General features: G+C 39.9%; 2 protein-coding genes across 4 annotated transcripts in view; one reads left to right on the forward strand and one right to left on the reverse strand.

The window, feature by feature from the left end:
- Positions 1–21083, forward strand: part of Ds (dachsous cadherin-related 1) — a 68263-nt gene that overhangs the window by 43001 nt on the left and 4179 nt on the right. Inside the window, exons 12-15 of the mRNA XM_071791993.1 lie at positions 69–1017; positions 1326–1611; positions 17063–17359; positions 20197–20647. Coding sequence (XP_071648094.1) covers positions 69–1017; positions 1326–1611; positions 17063–17359; positions 20197–20647 — 1983 coding nt within the window. The remainder of the gene's footprint in view (positions 1–68; positions 1018–1325; positions 1612–17062; positions 17360–20196; positions 20648–21083) is intronic.
- LOC139821156 (deoxynucleoside kinase-like) lies at positions 2128–4567 on the reverse strand. Of its 3 annotated transcripts, none has more exons than XM_071791991.1 (4): positions 4123–4264; positions 3838–4028; positions 3413–3662; positions 2128–3323 (listed from the first exon to the last, which is right to left on the reverse strand). In XM_071791991.1, exons 1-4 carry the CDS (start codon positions 4211–4213, stop codon positions 3037–3039), a joined length of 819 nt encoding a protein of 272 aa, XP_071648092.1. In that variant the 5' UTR covers positions 4214–4264; the 3' UTR covers positions 2128–3036. The 3 variants fall into 3 exon arrangements, with proteins under 3 accessions (XP_071648092.1, XP_071648093.1, XP_071648091.1); XM_071791992.1 differs by lacking the exon at positions 4123–4264 and adding an exon at positions 4268–4409 and having other exon boundaries at positions 2129–3323; XM_071791990.1 differs by lacking the exon at positions 4123–4264 and adding an exon at positions 4375–4567 and having other exon boundaries at positions 2132–3323.

Genomic DNA, 21083 nt, shown 5'->3' on the forward strand with positions numbered 1-21083 from the left:
TATTTCTCAATCCCGATAATAAGCCAACTATTCTATAACTAATGTCCGTCTCTTCCTGTTCGATACAGCCCACTGGACCGTGAACGCCAAAGCAGCTACACCTTCTTTGTGGTCGCCACGGACAGCGGCAGATACGACGCGAAAAACACGTCGATACCCGTCGAGATCAATGTCAGCGACGTGAACGATAATGCGCCAATTTTCGAGGAGTACCCCTTCCGGGCACGCGTGCCCATCGGCACGCAGCCGGGTCAGAACATCCTCCGGGTGTCGGCCAAGGACGCCGACGATGGCGCGAATGGCGACATCGTGTACTCGTTGATAAACGAACAGGAGAAACCGAAATTTCGGATACACCCCAGCACCGGCGAGGTAACGACAAGCTTATCGTTGTCGCAAGATAACGGCCGGACGTACCACCTGGAGGTGTTGGCTCAGGACAAGGGTAACCCGCCGAAGAGCGCCAAGGGTTTGATCGAGCTCCAGGTCGGCGATCTCGCGGATCTGACGCCCAGCCTGAAATTTCAGAATGACACGTACAACGTCGTCGTTCAGGAAAATGCGGCGGCCGGCACGGAGATCATTAAGATCACCGCGGTGCGCAGCGACGGCAGGAGGCAGCGCGTCACCTATTCGATCGCGTCCGGAAACGACTACGATACCTTCGCGATCGACGAAAACACCGGTCAGCTGCGCGTCAACGATCCCACCAGGCTGGACGCGGAGCTTTGGAGCGACTTGACGATAAAACCTGATAACGAATTGCCGGACGACACGGCGCGCACCAATTCGTGGGGTAGGTCCTTGGAGGGCCAGCAACCGAAGGAAGAGCCCAGAGAGAGTTCGAGGCACATTCTCAGCGTAGCGGCGAGGACGGCGGGCCAGGAGGTTCTGGAAGCGTACGTCAAAGTGATCGTCAGGATGACCGATGTCAACGATAACCCACCGATCTTTACGCAAACGCAGTACTCGGCTACTGTACTCGAGGGCAATGCCAAAGGAGATTTTGTCGTGAAGGTGAGAGAACTTTGTGATTTTATATAGTTTATATCGCCCTTATATTTGATACATTACACAGGAAACACAAGGCCCCTTTGCATAATAAAACTAAGTATATGTATGATATAAACTCTATGTGGGTGTTATTTTTATGAAATAAGGGTCTACAAGAAGTGCGACATACAATTAGGATTATCCAAAGATGCAAATATTTATTTGTACTTTTTCTGTCGTATGTTAAAATCTAAATATAAAAATAGATGGTGTAAAAATACATTGTATATGCGTTGGACACATATTATAATCGTCAATATTTGCTGCTGTAGCTTTCAGCAAGTGATGCAGATCAAGGACTGAACAGCAGAATCTTATATCATATTGTGGACGGTAATCCAGATAATGCCTTCACCATAAGCCCGCCGTACAGCGGAATCGTGCAGACCAATATAGCCCTAGATCGTGAGATCCGCGAGAAGTACAGATTGACTATCATCGCGACCGACCAAGGAAACCCGCAATTAACTGGCACAGCTGCATTGAGCGTGCGTGTAATCGATGTCAATGACAATCAGCCTACCTTCCCGGAACACAGTATCATTTCAGTCTCTGAAGGTAAGTCACGAGAGCCGTTACTATTCTACCTTGAAAAACTTTTAAGCTTTACGAAATAGTAGGATATGACATGTAGATTGATGATTTGCTCCTCTATACGTTGTTATGAAAATTACCTATAATATACTAGGTGCGCAACTAAGTTTCCGGGTTTCACACATAAATGGCACCAATAACACATGTACTCGATTTAAATGTTTGAAGTTGTCTGAAGTTATAGCTTGGACATCTGTTAACAATAACCAGTCGTTATACCAATACATATCGCAACGCAAAAATATTTTTTCTAACAATGGAGATGTCGAATTTTGTGCCAAATAAACAGCATTTGCGGGAAGCTTTGCTTTTCTGTTTTAACTTGAAAAAAAATGCAGCTGAAGCACGTCGTTTGTGAAGATTGGTTTAAACGCTTCTGAAGTGGCGATTTCGACACTGAGGACAAGGAGCGCTCCGGAAGACCAAAAACAATTGAGGACGCCGATCTGCAAGCGTTATTGGATGAAGATGATACGCAAACACAAAATAAACTTGCGGAGGCATTAAACATGACTCACCAAGGTATTTCCAAACGTTTACATGCCATGGGAAAAATTCAAAAGGAAGGAAAATGGGTGCCGCATGAGTTGACTGAGAGACAGATGGAAAATCGAAGAGCCACTTCCGAAATTTTGCTTTTGCGGCATGAAAGAAAGAGTTTTCTTCATCGAATTGTTACTGGCGATGAGAAATGGATATATTTAGAGAATCCCAAACGCAAAAAATCGTGGCTTTCACCTGGTGAAAAATCAACATCGACGGCACAACCAAATCGTTTTGGAAAGAAGACAATGCTCTGCGTTTGGTGGGACCAGAAAGGAATCGTGTACTATGAGCTGCTGAAACCGGGCGAAACTGTCAATGCGCATCGCTACCAACAACAACTGACCAATTTAAACCATGCATTGCTCGAAAAACGGCCAGAATGGTATACGAGACACGAACGAGTGATATTGCAGCACGACAACGCTCCGTGCCATCGCAGTTCCATCGTCCAGGACACCATCAAAACGCTCAAATGGGATCTGCTACCGCACCCGCCGTATTCGCCAGACCTGGCGCCTTCCGATTATCACTTGTTCCGGTCGATGGCGCATGGCTTGGCTGGGCTACACTTGACCAATTTCGAAGAAGTGCAAAATTGGTTGGATAAATGGTTTTGGTCCAAAGACGCGTCGCTTTATCGTCGCGGTATTCATGTATTGCCAGAGAGATGGCGAAAATGTATAGTTAGCGAGGGACGATACTTTGAATAAGCCATTTTTTGTATTTCTCTTGAAATTTTTCATTTTTTATTGATAAAAAAAACCCGGAAACTTAGTTGCGCACCTAGTATATATAATTAAGCTATTCTCAGATAAACACATTACTGTTATGTAACTGCTTGCGTTACGCTTTAGTATTTAAAACCATTCTGGCGTTTGTTGTGCCATCAGTTTGCTCGTTAAGTATTCGATCTTTACATTTCTCGAATTGCGGTACCATTTCCTCTAGACTTTTGTCACCGTCTAAGATCATAACCGGCGCCGGTAAAGAAAATAGGGTTTTTCTGTAGAGCCAGTCGTCGTGGATTTCGTGAATTTGTCTCAGATACTCCAACGACACGCAGTCCTCTTCTTTGCGTGCACGTGCTTGCATTCTTTGAAACACGACTTCAGGCGTTGTCCTCAGATATACTAAATCGCAAGTGAAAGATATAATTTCATGAAAGGGAAGTCACGTTTTATATAATTTCTTTTTTTGCTTAATTGACAGAGATACATACTTATTAAATCCGTCCTTATATTCGTGTTCTCCATACACCAATCGTACCAATTTTCTAAAACCATCGCTTCCACGTCCTGTATCATATGTGTACGCTTCATATTTTCTAGGAAGCATCTTCCGCTAAACACGGATCTTTCCATAACTTTATACGGCGATGGTGTAGCCATAGTATGTAACTGTAGCCTGGTTAATTGAACGTATGATTGAAACAAGAACGCATAATTTACTGAGTCCTTGTAGAAGAGATCCTGAAAGTATTATTATTAGTTTTTCTTTTGATATCCACTCGTATCAGGACATATTCATTCAAATAATTATTACTGTCTAAATCTATATAGTGATTCCACTGTATATCTTTTTCCACAGTAATGTCTACATCGCAAATATGTCTCTCACGTATACATTACTCTTGAAAAGACTTACCAACAAGTTTACTCCAGCCACATTTCGCCACAAGTCCATCGGCTCTTGCAAGATTGTAGCATTATTAAAACTCTGGAAGTGGTCCAGGAACGTCGTTTTGCCGCTTCCGATATTTCCCTCTATGCAGATCGTAAATGGGTTGTTGTAGAGTTTCCTCGGCGAAAGCATTGCCATGATGCAGCTGCTCCTTACTGAAACAACACGTTGTTTCTAATGTGAGTTAATTGCACAAGACGACCGATTTCAATTTTATATTGTCATAAAAGCGTCGTCGACGAAACTGACGGCCAGGTAACTTTTTCAAGGAAATCTGCCAATCAATTAGACACAATCCACGTACTAAATCGGCTCTCATACCGACTTTCATAAGCGTCATCGTGGCTTATTGCGTTTTACGAGACACAAAATGTAGGAATATCATAAATAGTACCTATAGCAATTATCTCGGTGATGACTAAGCTCACTTTTACTGCATTATTCTATCGATTTATATAGGCAACGCGCGCGAGCAACTTCTTGAGGTTATCGGCGACGTACCTTTATGTCGCTTCTTATATCCGTCGTTATATTCTTCATGTGACGTTAAACCTCTTTGAAAAACACGCGTCGTGGCCACGCAAGTTGCTCGACGATGACGAACTGCAGTGACGCGCGACACTCGCGACAGATGTTGCCCAAGAGGCATGTTTCCCGCCGAAAGTGTTCGTCGCCATGTTTGTACGTCACAAAATGGGGAACGTGCTCGCCATCTGTGCGAGGCGCGGCCGGCGTCGCGTCGGCGCGATCAGCTGGTCGCTGCGCGGTGAAGCTATAGAGGAGCTGTGGAGCCTTGCGCACAATGGAGAGCGCATAGATATTAGGAATAAGAATAAATATTAGAAGTCGGAATTAGAAATAATAATTAAATGTAACACATAATGGAAAAGAATAAAATATAAGATATAAATATATATAGGAATATTCCTACATTTATATACATATCCTAATATTTAATATTTATTAAATATTAAATTAAATATTAAATATATTAAACAGGAATATTCTTATATTTGTAAATCCTAATATTTAATATTTATTCTTATTAATAATATGTGCTCTAGTGTGCGCAGGACCTGAAAAAATATACCAAAGCCTCTTGTAGAAAAATGCCGAGAACATTAATCATGCATTATTGCATAATTGAGTGATCCACTAGAATTTTGTTTACGAAATGGCAGAATGTAACAAACTTGGCTACATTAAAAATATATTTAATAAAAGTACATTGCCTTCATGTACAAAATGGCTGCTGAAATATTGGCAAATTGATAACCAACTTTTAATAAATTTAAGTTAATTTTAATTATTAATTAATTGTAGACTGGAGATTTATATATATATATATATATATATATATATATATATATATAGAGCGCAGATGTTACCGACTATTTAAAAAAATTAATATCTTGACGATTAGCCAATAATGGAATATTAATTTATCACTAGTTACGTGTTTCTAGATTTTTATATGCGGCGCAATAATATTACATAATTCGATGAAGTTATAATATAAAGCCATCACGTTGATGTTGACTAAACATCTAAATCCTTTTCTGCCTATCAGATTTCATTTAATTTATGAGTAACGAGTGGTTTCTTAGGGCACTCGGTGATATCAAGTATCAAGTAGATATCCATTTGCGAGGCAAAATGACGCCGCAATTGCGAACTGTTCATTCTCGGTTTGCGGTAAGTAACGCGAATTGCTCTTCATTCCATAGCTATCTATCTGCGATCAAATAAGGCGGTCACGTTGCGTTACAACGTGGAATGGAAAAGGAGGAGCTCTATTAGGATAAGCCGGGTGTCTCGACGACAGTAGCATTGCGGTCTATCCACGACGATCCTGTTGGCAAATACAAGCTCGGGTTTCACTCGCGATGACGATAGCTCGAGTTTCGTCCTGGTCGTTGGCTCGCGAATGTCCCATCTGCCCCCTCCTTCTCCTCAAGAAATTCAACGGGTTTTATGATGGGTTTGCTCCTCTCAAGGTCGCCCACGTGCGACGAGAGGAGACGTAGCGGAGACTGCATGCCGAAGTGTATTGCCGGAAGAAAAATAAAATTAGATGAATAATTAAAGTACATATTTAGTTTATTGCACTGTTGCATTATAGCGTTATTATCGAATGAAACGATCTCTTCTTAGATTAGAGCAGAAACGTGACGTGATCATAAATCGGATGAGATTATAAAATAAAAAGCAATATTATATGATAATCAACGCTAAAAATTTATATAAAATATTAAGATATCCTAAGTTACGTTTTACGTATTTAAATTAGTTTTAATTATCCTAAATGAATGTGAGAATTCTATTTAAAAATTCGGCAATTCCTGTAGGTATAGGCGCGGTACTTCCAACACAGAAGCTTGATTTTGTACTTCGTATCTGAAGTTATAGATTATAGTTTGCGAAAAGAATTCGGTATCTACTTAGAAGGAGGAGACGAGTCGAGGAGCACATAAGCGAGAGAGGAGTCCAGCCGCGCCGAGAAGGCGGGAACGCATTCTATACTCCACGTATAAAGTTAAGTGGCAAAGGATTTATGCCGGCATTAAAGTCCAACTGTTCGGAACAATCTGCATAACTTAGACGAGGCTGCCGAGACGCGCGTTCGGTGGCTCGGCTTCTCTCCCTTCTTCGCCTCTCTGCTTCTCTCTTCCGCTCTTCGGACCTCCGGGTCTTCTGCCTCTTCGCGGTCTTTCTCGCCGTCATATTGTTCCCCATTGACAGATACGATTCAATGGAACGGCACGGGACCGTGGTGGCCGCGAAGTTTGACGTACAAGCGCCAACCTCGCGCGCTACCACTCCTCGAGGTGCGGGGAAAAAAGAAGGTCCTGTCTCGTTGAGCCCGTCCCTTTCGATCGCCATCAGACGAGCAGACTGCAGAGCTAGTCAGCGAAGATGACGCGACGAAAGACGAGAGACGGGTGATCGAGTAAGTTCAACCGCATCGCCGGACAAACGAAGGCGGCCAGCCGCGGCGGCGCGGTTTCGATGATACCTCGAACGGGCCCCGTTTTCTTCTTCTCGCGGACTTCTCCGTTTCTTCCTCTGCCGGGTGGAATTCCCAATAGCGAGCAGGTGGCAAGTCACGCACGTTCTAGCAATCATTCCAGGACGACGAGAAATATAATAGAAGATTCTCTCCTCCGGCCTTTTATTACGCTCGCGGCTCGCGTTTTTGTCTTCGTCCCTTTCTTCGCTTTCTGTTGTTGCTGCTGCTGCTGCGTTTTCTTCTTGTTTTTCCGAGAACGCTCGACACGAGGATACTAGATGCGTACTCGTTCGCGCCAATGCAATGGCGCAATGTGAGATTACTATCTAGCCGTAAAACTCTTTGGAGTCTCGGTGTAAACGAGATTATTACCGCGTTAACGCCGAGCCCGGTGAAATTTATTTAGTATTGCACCCTGCTCCCGCAGAAGTTCCGTGGTTTGTTTTGCAATCGCGGTTACGGCAGTGCCACGTCGTGGAAGTGTCACTCTTCGCCTATAGAGATCCGATCAAATCGACCGTTTGCGATCCTCTTGGTTGCATCGACGCTTTCAATATCCTATCAATCGTTGAAACGAAATATCTTGTCGCTTTCGCCCAACCGATACACTTCATTGTATTCAAAACGAATTTGATAGAAATGTGAATTACGTTGTCGTAATGCGAAACGTGACAGGATAACGATCGAGCCTACTTCTACACTGTTAAATGTATTAAACGATGAAATTTAAATCAATATTTTAAGTCCATTAGTTTAGTTAAATTAACATTGTTTTAGTCAAATTAACTCTATATTGAGCAGGAGCAGTGGCAACCTATTAGTAATGGTTAAAAATGACTTAAACTGAGTGTAATTTGACACTACGAATTTAATATTGTATAATCTTTCTCATCGCGTCTTTGCGATATCGCATCCCGGCATTCCCGTATAGAGATTTATACTTATAAATTGCTAATTGATGAACAACTCGGCACGAAGTGGCTTAACAGAAAAAGCCCGCGTTCTCGTCGCGGGTCAGCTCTCTCGCCCACGACAGCGATGTCGATTATGCTTAATCCGCGCGAGTTTCGCATGGTCGGGTTTTACCGCGATCCGCTCGAAAGCCCTACGGTAAACGTTTGTGTAATTACCCCGGTAGAATAAAAGGATATAATTATCATCGAAAGCGGGAGGCGCGGCTCGCCGATGTTAGATGGGCCTTACCTCCGCTCCCGTAGGGCCCTTCTGCAGGCCGTACGCGCATTCGTGGGAGAATTTAATCGACAGCGTCGATCGAACCAGCTGCTCCGAAAGTAGCAACTGACACGAGAAATCGAGACAATGGTAGACCACCGACGAGCGTATTTTCCATATAAGGAGCACTAACGTCGCGGTTGAGCGTTCGTTTGCGGATCCGATTCCGATTCGTGAAAAATGCGAGGAATACATTCCGCGATTGAGATTACTTCAGCGAAGTTACGCAACGAACGTTCAAGATATTACGATGCCCTACGATAATCTCTAATACTATTATATAAAGGGGAAAAGTTTGTTTGTACCATTGTTCGGGGTAATCTTAGAAACTACTGAATTGGTTTCAAAAATTTTTACACTGATGGATAGCTTATGTCTTCCTGAGTAACATATGTGCCATTGTGCTACAACCCCAATTGGCAATTTGAAAAAAAATTCGGGATATCTAAAATTTTAAATTCTTTAAAAGAGTCGTACTTAATGACTTTTCCTGTTCAGATTTTCCTAATCAACCAAATCTTAAAGTATTATATATAAAATAGGGGTAGAAAAAACTGAGGAATATAATAGAATTCAAAAAATTGCTAATAATAAAAAAGTTACCGATTTCTGTCTAAAAAAATTTATGTGATTGCTCTGATTTCCGCAAATTAGCTATTTTTTTATGGATAGAGTATCATTAAAGGGAGGTTGGTATTGAATTTGGCGAGGATCGGTGAAGGAGTTACCGATTTTTGCTTGAAAAGTGTATAAGTTATACATGTAATTTTATATAGAGTATCATTAAAGGAAGGTTGGTATTGAATTTGGCGATGATCGGTGATCTAGACAGCGCACGGATATCCGATGAATATCCATAAGACGTCGTTTAAAGATATTGAGGATGTCCATAGGCCATCCGTTTTACGTCTTTCGGACATTCTATGGACGGCCATAGTATATCGGTTTATGAAATTGGTGGACATGCTTATATCCCTAAAACATGTCCATAGGATATTTGATGGACGTCCTATGGACATGATAAAAGGGAACATTTAGAATTGTAATTTACATTAAAAAGATAAAAACAATAAAATATATAAATATTTTAAAATAATATATTTATTTTAAAAATTATATAAAATATAAAATATATACATATATGCACATGTATATATGTACGTATATGAATGTATCCACACACACACACACACATACACACATTGTTAAACGTATTGCACACGCGTATTGCAAATTAATTAAAGAAAACAGCGATTTGTTCAAAATAGTTATAAAAACTAATGTGGAAATTTTAATAAGGGTGTTCACTCAAATTTAGTAAAAAAAATTCCCACATTTTCTAGAAATTTTACTCCAAATTTACACTTTTGCATTGTTTAAAAACAAAAATGACTCAAAATGAGCAAAAGTGAAATAAATTTACAAATTGCATGTGCAAATGCAAATGTTTACAATGAAGAATGTTTTATTTTATATTGCTTCTTTCTCTGCCCTTTCTTTTGCACATCTCAGCGAAGTTTTAATGGCTTGCTCAACTTCTTTTCGATATATACAGGAACTCTAATATATACGCGAGACTTCTCATTACGAACCCGGCTCACATTTCTGTATCTTATTAATGGCTGAACCTAGTTTTAAATTATCAAAATGTTTATTTTTCTTCAGATAATGTACTGATAAAAGTAAACATGAATTTAAAAGTGGCAACCAAGGGCGGCCAAAAAGAGATATATGTCTCGAAAGTAAACACGAAAGTCAAAATCTCATTTAATTATAAGTTTGATGAAAGCGAAAAGGAATTAGTTCAACTGCATCAAGCTCTTATTAATGTCGTAGATAGCAATTCAAAAGATATAATTGCTAAGTGTTACAATGTGTTACAATAATACATATAAGAATTAGATATTAATTTTCTGTAACATCTATTAATGCTCGTATAATGGTCTTACTTCTCATTATAGCCTTGCTTCAAACGAGCAAAAAATAAGTTTCTTATTGTTAATATACGCTGACCTTACAATGCGTCTTAGTGTTTACAACTATTATTAACCGATTATTGCGAAGAATATTACCACATGCCTCGGTGGTTGAATTGGTACGACGCCCTACACGGAATGAGGGAGGTTCCAGGTTCGAACCCTGGCTGAGGTGATATTTTTCGCAATAAATTCTTTACAGTTTTTTAATAATTAAATCGTGTCGATTTAATTGTGGGGGGATGGAAGGGTTTTTTAACGTTCTAATGATAACTGTGTATGAAGTCCGGCTGTGATCGGAACACAGTGAATAGTTGGAATATATATGTGTTACAATAATACATGTAAGAATTAGATATGAATTTTCTGTAACATCTATTAATGCTCGTATAATGGTCTTACTTCTCATTATAATTGCTAAGGTTGAACCAGTATTAGAAGCGAAGATATCAGAAATAGTCATCTCAATTTTCAACAACATGAGCCGTTCCAATTATGAGAAACTATTTCCCGAAGAAGCATGAATTGTCTGAGTCTTTGAGATTCGTTATTGCAAGATTACTTCTTACATGCTGCGAAATTAAAGAATAGGATTAACGAGATTCCCACTGTCCCTACCTACTATCTAGCGAAACCACTGCCAAGGGAACGGGCTTGGAAAAATTAGCGGGGAAAGAAGACCCTGTTGAGCTTGACTCTAGTCTGGCACTGTAAGGAGACATGAGAGGTGTAGCATAAGTGGGAGATGGCAACATCGCCGAAATACCACTACTTTCATCGTTTCCTTACTTACTCGGTTAGGCGGAGCGCGTGCCTCGAGGGCTTCGTGCCCCGGCGGTCACGGTGTTCTAGAGCCAAGCGTGTTAGAGAGACTAGAACTTTTATTATATAATAGTTTGAGAAAGTCAGTGATATAAAATTTATTTTAAGTAAGTAATGGTAGACATTAATATTTATAGAGTGCCGCAGCGTAATATTTGGTGTAACGGTTGGTCGACTAAAAATGGCTCTGTATTACTTTAAATGTTAGTAGACTAGTTATAAGATTATCAAGTAGTAAATATTGCAACAATTACTCTTTGTGTTTTATACCTCTTTTTCCATAATTTTATCCATAATTACATTTATGATTTATAATTAATAATTTCCTAATTTAAGTTTTATATTCTATTTAAGTTTTAAAATATAAATTTATTACTTAAAAAGCGAGCAGCTAAATAAGCTATAATTTTAATATTTTAAAAACAATACATAAACGTTTTAGAACAATTTACTAACTTGTATTAATATTACTTTAAACAAAATAATAAATTAACAGAATAACAAAACCGATAGTTTGTTAGATAAACAGAAAAAAGTTAATATTTCCTTCTGTGAAAACAAAGTTCGAAAATAAAAATTTAAAAAATGACCTTTTTAATATACATTGATATTTATGCTTGATTTGTAATCACCGCAGTAGCCTTAAATTCTGAGAAATACCTACGAATTAAATTTTTGAATCAATTTAATATTAAACTAAGGGACAAAACCAGACATAATACTCTTATTTCCTATGAAAGAATTAAACATTTTATTCTTTCATTAATTATACACTTATAATTTTATTCTAAATATATCGTAGTACTTCTCGATTTATACATTTTCTATGTAGAATTATTTATTTACCACATTAATTTAATGGAAGATTAATTTGTACTTGAATGTACACACTTTTATTAATCTCTTAATAAATATTCTTTTTACTGAAATAGAATATTATACTAAAATATAAAATATAAAATATAAAATATATAAAATATTATACTAAAATATAAAAATAGAATATATCGCATTATATACATCTTGGAATAAAAACTTGTCTTTTTCTGTACAAGGTTACGATCTGAATTAATTATTTAGGATATTCGTCGAAACTTCATTTAAATGTAAAGAAGGCCAAAGTTTTATAAATTAGAGAGGGAAAAAAGACTGTTTACTAAACAGAAACATGAAAATAAATGAGATGAGAGACCAGATGCCTATACATATATACGCTTGATCAATTGACAGGCATCAGTCTTGATACACATCATATCGTACAATTGCTAGGGCTGTTCTCTGACAGTGAAGTGTAGGAAAGTTTGTAAGAAAAACTCTTTTAATTTGGATAATGTTTAATGCAATCTTTTCTTTTACGGTAATAGCAACATGTGTTGCTATAACTGTAGCGGACGTACGTAAGTAAATATTAAATGTAAAAATCTGATTCGTTTAACAACTAAACTTCTGTCTTTTTATATAACAATTTACGAAATTGATAAACTATTTAAAAAAATTAGGATCTTATTAATTTAGAATCTTCATTGTTCTCCCTCAAAATATACAAGTAATAAAACTACAGTTTATATGTTATACATATATGTATATGTTCTAGATGCTCATTATCTTTTTATCTCTTTTTATTATTATGTTAAATACTATTATAACATTTTTTAAATAGTTAATTACATTAAACTTCTTTTATCTTAGATTGTTTAATTTTATATTTGCAAATTAATGAAAATAATTTAACAGCTTCCCTCATTGATCATGTATGTGGCCGCAACGATCCCAACTATAATCAGTGCATCGCGGACAACATTATCTATTTGAAGGACAAATTTTGCCACGGGACTCTTCCGGGTTTTACAATGATTGAGCCATTAATGTTTGACAAAATTGTCATTTTCGACGAACCTAATGTCAAACTGTATGTTCAAAACGTAGAGGTATATGGAAATTGCGACTTTGTTATAACCTCCATTAATGTGGATCCCGACAGGCTCCACTTTAATTTTAATTATCTAATGAAGCGATATGTCATAAACACCACGTACGATTTTAATATACGTCTGCTAGTACCAGTCGCTCATAAAGGAAAATTACTCATGACTACGGGTATGTAAAATAATTGATCTTATATTAAAGTAAAACAAAAGTTTCTCAATGAAATTTAGCATAAAAGATTCAAAATTAGATTTTATTTAAATTGATCAAAATGTGTTTTTTTGCAGATAATGTGGAAGTAAACGCAAAGTTGGACTTGAAAACGGTAACCAAAAATGGTAAAAAACATATATACGCATCGAAAGCAACCACGAATTCCAAGGTTGAAGATTTTGAATATCAGTTCGGAAACGAGAAGGAATTAGGTCAATTAAATGAAATTTTTAGAGCTGTCTTCGACGAGAATAAAGATATTATTATTAACACTGTTAAACCAGTATTGGAAAGGAAATCTTCCGAATTATATATCCACATATTCAACAACGTAACTCAATCTAATTACGAAGAATTCTTTCCCGAAGATGTATATATGACTTGTTATAGGAACTTTACAGCAGAAAAAAATTAATTATATTCGATCTAAGGGCCAGATGTTTATTTAAGGTTTTTTTATATATTTATATCGAAAATACGTCACATACTATATTTTTTACTTGCGCGCTCTTTAGAGGCATGTAAATTCACTAGTATTTTTAAATTTAAATTTTTAGGAAACATATTCTTCAAGCCTTGAAGTACACGAAATACAAATGGTTTCTCTTACCTCTTAAAATAGACAAGCCACTCTTAATATAGTATATGTTAATTGATTTTAATTTATACTGTAGAATAAAAAGATTGCACAACTTTTTATAGCACATTCTGAGAACCAGTGAGAGTATTCTTGTAAAATGCCAAGGTTACCGAGTTATTTTGGTATTATAAGACTAAACATTATTATCGATTTTCCCTTTATTCCTACAATCTTATTCTCTTTGACATATTACAGATACGGTAATTAGCTGATATTAACAAGCTGATTAATAAAATGTTATAGTCGAATGTTTGATATTTAATCACGTACATATGTGCGCGCGTGTGTCTATTGTAAGAATACTAAAAAGAAATTGTAAATAAGACAAATAGAAATTTAACGATTTGAAGTGATTGCAGATTATATTACTATGTATATATTTCTATGTAAATAAAATTTTTTATTTAATTTAACAATACATCATATATATTCTGCATTTTAATGAAATAATAAATTTACTAATTATTACATTAACAATTAAGCATTTATTTAACAGGGATACGATACTGTTTATACAAAGCATAAATGATCAGTTACAAACAATTAAAAAAAATTATGTTTATTAATTGCAAACTAGTGAATTTTGTACACGTGGAAATATGTAGCATTACTTAATATTACATGTAATAATTGAATAAAATAATAGTTATATTTTTATTACAATAAAACTATATTTTTTCTTAAAAAAAATTTTTGTTTTTACTCTATTCATTAATTTGGCAAATCTGCTAAAATCCTATAAATGCAAAGTAGACGTCTTTTTGGATCAATCTGTCACTGAAACAAAAAAAATTGGCAGTCCAATCAATGGAAATGAAAGGCAACACGAATATATATAAGCTTGATCAGTTTATGTGGATTCAGTAATCTTGGTTGCTTTTTTGAGATGATAATACGGCTGTTCTTTATATACATATAGTGTATATCTTAACAATCTTAAAAAATTCGTAAAAGTTTGTAAATTTCTTTTGTGACTTTGAATAAAGCACGGAACGGAGCTAGTGGAGAAAATGGGCAGTCTTATTTTCTTCAGATTTTACATTGCGACTCTCAGAAACTCATTATTTTATTCTTTTGACGCACCTAATATCGTGGCGTTTGCACGATGTGGCTTGGGCGCAGCGTCTTGCGATGCATGATTTATTGTTGCGTAATTATATAATTATGTATAATCTCACTTGAGAAGGACCCAATCGGGGTCGAAACGTTGTGAGTCAAATAAATAGAAATTGGCCAGTTGGGTCGCCTAATCTCGATTTAAAATTTTTTTTGTTTGGAAGATGTTTGCTATAATTTTTGCTTTTGGACTTATAACAACACATATGTTACAGCGAAACTACGTAAGTAAATAAAAAAATGTGTTCTTATTTCCATTGCTATATATATGTACTCACGAACTTTTCTGTTCTACACATAAATAAAGCTTGTTATATTATGAGACTCATAATATAACAAGCTTTATTTATGTGTAGAACAGAAAAGTTCGTGAGTACATATATATAGCAATGGAAATAAGAACACATTTTTGCTTCTTATTTATATTTACTGTTTTCGCCTAATTTTTGTACGAGCGCTCGCATGTGATTTTCGATGCGATCGTGAGGATATTTGTGTATCGATACTCCGCGTAACTCTAATCGCGTATCCCGCGATCTTTACTTCCGGTTCCAGCCGCGTCCGAAAGGGGGTTTTCAAGCGATAACAGAGTCATGTCGCGTCCATAGACGAGCTACGCGGGGTCGCTCCGCAAAACCGATTTACACGACTTTAACGATCTTCCGTGAAATTTACGAGCGGTCGCAGCCGCGTGTCAGCTAAGCTTCCCCCGTCCACGCTCTCTCGAATGCATCGTACAGAATAATTCTTTTACTGCCGCAGGTGTTGCTACGCCCGACGTATATCACCCAGCTCAGTCGTGGAATCAAAAGCCCGCTTTCTGATGATGTATACTTCCTCCTAACCGTTGTACCCGCATATCATATACTTTATCGAAGAATCTTATTTGAATCGTCGAAAGCTACGGTTATTTATGAGGAAAATATGTCTGTCTTTCCCTCATAGATCATCTTTATTTTTTACAAGAATGCGTGATGGTTTCCCGTTCTTTATACCGGGATATTTTTATCTTAAGAGTGGCGACAATAAGAAAATATGAACTCAAGAAGATTATTCGATTGCAATCGTGTGCGTTAACTCCTAATATCTTAGGAGAAGGCATAAATTTACGTCTAAGGACAAATTGTGATCAGATTTGCAGTCGCGGGGATAAATCGCGTTTCGCGTGCGGTGATTGCGTCATGCGGGGCACATGTCGCGCGCCCTTTGTGCTCGCGAAATCATTCTCGCGTTACGGTTTTCAATTTCCTCGCGCAACGTCCGGACAGGGCGATATTGTAATTTACTTCGCGCTGGCTACGGCCCCCGATCTTCCCTCCTCGCGTATGAGAGGCTCATCCGTTTCTTCGGACGGATTCGTTTCGACCGTTTCTTCTTAGCAACCGGCCAAGATAAAACGATTCGATAGTACGGATCCAATGCATTTTAAGCACCGACTCCCTTGATGTGTCTTTAACTTCGCGGAAGAGAGTATGCGCGCCCATATGAGATCCGTGGGCTACGCGTATATATGTATCGCGCACGATCGTTTCACGGTGACAAAGTGGCTTCGCGATGAGGGGACAAAAGAACGAAATCAAAGGCATCTTTATGCATAAGGATACAATCTGTCAGTAGCGACCGCGCGGCCCACAATGCGACGCGATAAAGCTCTTCATTCTGCTCGAGATCCCCAACAGTCTTCTTCATTTTCGCAAACGCATCTTCTCGCGCATCTTACTAATTCCGTTGCTATCAGATGCTCCAGAGTGGTGCTTGCGATTATCCAATTATTTACTTGCAACAATGAGATCTTCGCGAATGTGCATTTTCCTACGAGGCTGCAATTGCGTTTCTTATTTATGACATAAATAAAAATAATGTATTTTTATTTGTTTATTTAATTTAGGATGCCTGAGTTTTTTTTTGCATAAATGGTCACCTGCCATCTGGGATTATTTTTACAATTAAAAGTCATTGTTATTAAATACATATCGTATATTTTATATTGTTCTACAATTTATTAGTATTTAAGTGTACACATTCTATGTATATAGATTTACTCAACATTTTCTGAAAAAAGTAAGGAGAAACGAAAAAAATATTTTAAAAAACGAAAGAAGTATATACATTAAAATTACTGTGAAGTGATCTTCATTTTTTTTCGATACTGGGGTGTAAAAATTACCCCGAAGTGCCCGTTCCCGGGTTAATACCGCTGTCGGCATAAAAGTATTTTTCATCCAATTAAAGAGACATTATTTTCAATTTCAGGCACCGCCATGGGAACTGTGTTGACGACTATCACGGCGAACGACGTGGACAGTTCGCCGGCGTTAACGTATCGATTCGGCAACGTGACCAATCCGGGACCCTTCAGCATCGACCGATACGGCGGCAAGGTTGTTCTGCGGAAGCGTCTGGACGCCGAGACGCGTTCCGAGTACACTCTTCAGGTGATCGCCAGCGACGGAATTCACGAGGCGACGACCGATCTCACCGTTCGTGTGACCGATCTCAACGACAACGCGCCGCGATTCGAGCAGGCTGTCTACGTGGCTGTCCTTTCGGGTACGTATCGGGGGCACACAAGATGCTCTCCTCCTTCTGCGCGCGCGAACGGCGAACGGGAGGCGAGCGAGGCAGGTATAGCGGATCGTCGTCGGATCTGCGATCGAAACTCTTGACGATGATCGGACGCGATCGACGATGATCGTCGCGTCGGTTATCGCGTGGCATACGCTCCAGCGGGCATAATTCTTTGATTTATTGAGGAACGATCGCCGTCGCGATTGCGCCGGTTGTTCCGCGAAGCAGTAGCGTGGGATGAAATCGCGAGACGAGCGGCCACGTCGGCGGCGGGGCACGAGATTTTTCGCGGATATACGTTTTGTTGCGGCGTTCTCGAAGCGAAGCGCATCGCAAATCTCTTGCGATTTGCTGCGAAGATTGTGCACTGAAAAATTCAAGTCTTGTCTGTTAACGGCCCGTTAACGAACGAAATCATTCTACGAGAGTTTCGATGATTTCGACGAATATCTTATTTGGTGGTCCATTTGACGTTGTATTGTTCCGTCGTGGTCGTGTTGTTTTTATATCTTACACGCGCGCGCGAGAAGTCCACGTCGAGATTACGGTTCCATCAGTCGGGATTCATTACCGTTCGTACCGTAAAGTTGTCATTGGTCGCGCGAGTTCTGTCACCCCGCTAGACGATGCATCTCGGTGTCAGTGTCCCGTCGAAAAAAATCGAAACAGCAGTGGTACAAAGAGATGAAGCGAAGAGGGAGGAGAGGGAAGATACTGGCGGACCTCTCGGCGCGAAATAAACGCGCGTTTAAAAACTGGTTTTTAGTAGACACGCGTTGTCCTGTTGCCCATGTTCCAAACTCGAATTGACACCGCGCCGAGATAAAGCGCGCGAGGATGAGAGGCGCAAAGGAGAGACGAGAGAAGAAGAAAGTGAGAGAGAGAGAGAAGAAGATAGAAAAGAAAGATGAGTAGAAGGAAGACCGATGAAAAGTTAGCTGCTCGAATATGGAAGAGAAAAACATATAGTGAAAGAGAAAGGGGTAAAAGGGAAGGAGATATATGTATAAAGAGAGAGAGATAGAGAGAGAGAAAGAGAATGCGAGATCGGCAGGACAGGGTGGAGAACGAAAGACGAAGGGAAGCAAGGAATGGCGAGGACGCGGGACGCGGGGAGGAGGGAGGGGGAGATGGAAGGAGAGCTAAGGTGGATTGCGAACTCCTCGCACATAAATAAACGCGAGGACACCGTTTGCGAGGCAGCCGAAAAGCCGCCTTCACTGGCAACCGCCGCGCCGCGCCCGCGCCCGCGCCCGCGCCGGCCGGGTTTGCCGGCTTCGAGAGGACTCTTGAAACTTATTAAAAATACATAGGCCCGCGCCTAATGGTGCACGTTTGGGTGGGCGGCGGGGAGGTAAGGGCGATCGGGGGACTTGGGAGGGTGGATTGGCAGGCGGTGGACGTGGAAAGGATTCTCGTGCGGGGAGCTCTCATGCACGAGAAAGCGAATTTGCATCCTCGATCCTCTCCCTTTCAGCTTCATCCCGCGCTTCGTCTCGCATGTTCGCGAAAAGCTGTGTACCGTTCCTCATGGGAGGGACAGGCGAAGAACGACGAGACGGTTACAGAAAGTTGCAGACTCGATCGAGCGGAGAAGATTTCGGCGAAAGTTAATGAAGCGCCTGGTCGGTTAATGGAACCATTATAGATGTTCGTGAAAGTGATATAATATAATATCAAGATAGATCGAAGATCGGCTTCGTCGACTTCTTTCATCGCGTTTTCTTAAAATCGCGCGAATTTTAATTAAATACTCAGGAGCTATTAGTCTATACAGATACACTTTTACTTTCCTGTACAATGTAGACTTTCAAATTACCTGTCCCGCGGCGGAGTTAATGAGGGACCGAGACTGGTGGTGGTGGAGCAATGATATACGAAGATTAGAAGTGTATCATCTCTCGATCGAGAAAGGTGGAAATATTCTGGGCGCGACAGAGCAGGATTAAAAATAATAAAAGAGGGAGAGAAAGATGAAGAGAAAGAGAGAGTATTCTGACGCTGCTGGAAATGCTGGAATTTATCTCAATGAGAAGATGTCGTGTTGCGAATGTGTGCATGCACTGCAGTCATACACTTCGCGATAATTATACAGTTCTTCTTGCTGCCTCCTCGTATTCTTTCTTTTTTCGCTCCTCCCGGCTGTGGTGCAAGGTCTCCGAAGGGAACCGCATCCTCCAGGTTTATTTCGAATCCTCTTCTACGCACAGGTCTATATCTTCCCCTACCTTCTGGATTTTAGGTCGCGACTTGGCGCATTAATGCCGAGTTATCCGGCGATTTGAAACGCATCGAAATGATCTTTGTATACGCAACGCGCCATCGAGAGCCAGACTACCCAGGGTACCGCGCGGCGCGATTTATATACAACTGGTTATTATTTCATACTTCCGTCCTGGCCTGATGTCAAGAAGGCTTATCTTCCTCGCTCGCCATCCGAAAAAAAGTGTTCGTAATGTCGGTTCTCGGGGCCCGGCGATGGTCGAGGACGCATCCGCAACAAGAAGACACGGAGAGTATTTGAGCTCTTGGGCCCCGCTGATCTCTCGATCTTTCTCCCGCGTCCCTGTCGAGTGGTCCCTCGTACAATGTACGACTCGATAATCGATCTTGCAGGAGAGTGCTTCTCGAGTCCCTGCCGTTCACTAATGAATGCCGTCTCGTGTGACGTTATATGAGCTCTCTTTATAATTTCACATCTACAAATACCTTTCTCTTTACTCGCGCCCAGGAATATAAAAACAAAACACGCGGTACGAATTTATGTTAATGTAATTACACGCTGCGTAACGTGTCGATTTTTTTTTCTCTCATTTCAGAAGGGCAAGGCAAGCAGGAAATTCTGACGGTAAACGCTACGGACGACGACCTTTCGGAGGAGAACAGTCGAGTGCGATATTATCTGCTGCGTCCCGTGAAGGGATTTTCGGTGGATCCCGTGACCGGCGTTCTGACTGTTAATCGCACAGCGATACCCAGGCCGATACCGAAGGAGATGGACTTGGCGATCGTCGCGGAGGACTACGGCAAGCCTCCGGCGTCGTCGGTGTGCTCGGTGGTCGTACGATTTAGCAGTTTAAAGAGCACCCTACCTGGACCGGAGTACAAGATCATGGTGAAGGAAAATTTGCCGAAGGGTACGACGCTGTTGAAGCTTTCCGACGTGGACCTGCTGGGTGGCGGCATCATTGCGGGCGACGATAGAACGTTTGAGATATCCAGAGATCGGCTGATTCTCTCGAGAATGCTCGATCGCGAGATGAGAGACAGGTAAGCGTCGATGGTTCAGATAGAAATCTGATTTATTACGTTAAGGCTCCTGGTCCCTAAGCTGAGAACTCTGTGTTGACGGTGGCGACGTACCGTCGCGGCAGAAATAAGAACTCTCTCCAATGGAGAATTCTGTCCTTTGTGACATGTTGACAACCTATTTTGCGTTGCGTTAAATTTCTTTATTATTCGCTCTGTACTTGTGCTATAACGTTTAACTCGTGAAACTCGTAAAATTTAACGTATGGTAAGATTTGCAAGAAATATATAGCGGAAGGAATATTCTCCACTCCTTTCGATAGTCGTCAAACGGCTTGTTTTTCCGTATGTTTAGGCTTCGTTTTATGGCTGTTTGTTTATTGTCGATAGTATCCGTTAAATTTTAGAAGTGTGCTGAAACAATCTATAGTGATTTTTTATTGAAATGTCTTTTTAT

The sequence above is a fragment of the Temnothorax longispinosus genome, chromosome 10 (genome assembly GCF_030848805.1).
Source record: "Temnothorax longispinosus isolate EJ_2023e chromosome 10, Tlon_JGU_v1, whole genome shotgun sequence".
NCBI classification, from domain to species: domain Eukaryota; kingdom Metazoa; phylum Arthropoda; class Insecta; order Hymenoptera; family Formicidae; genus Temnothorax; species Temnothorax longispinosus.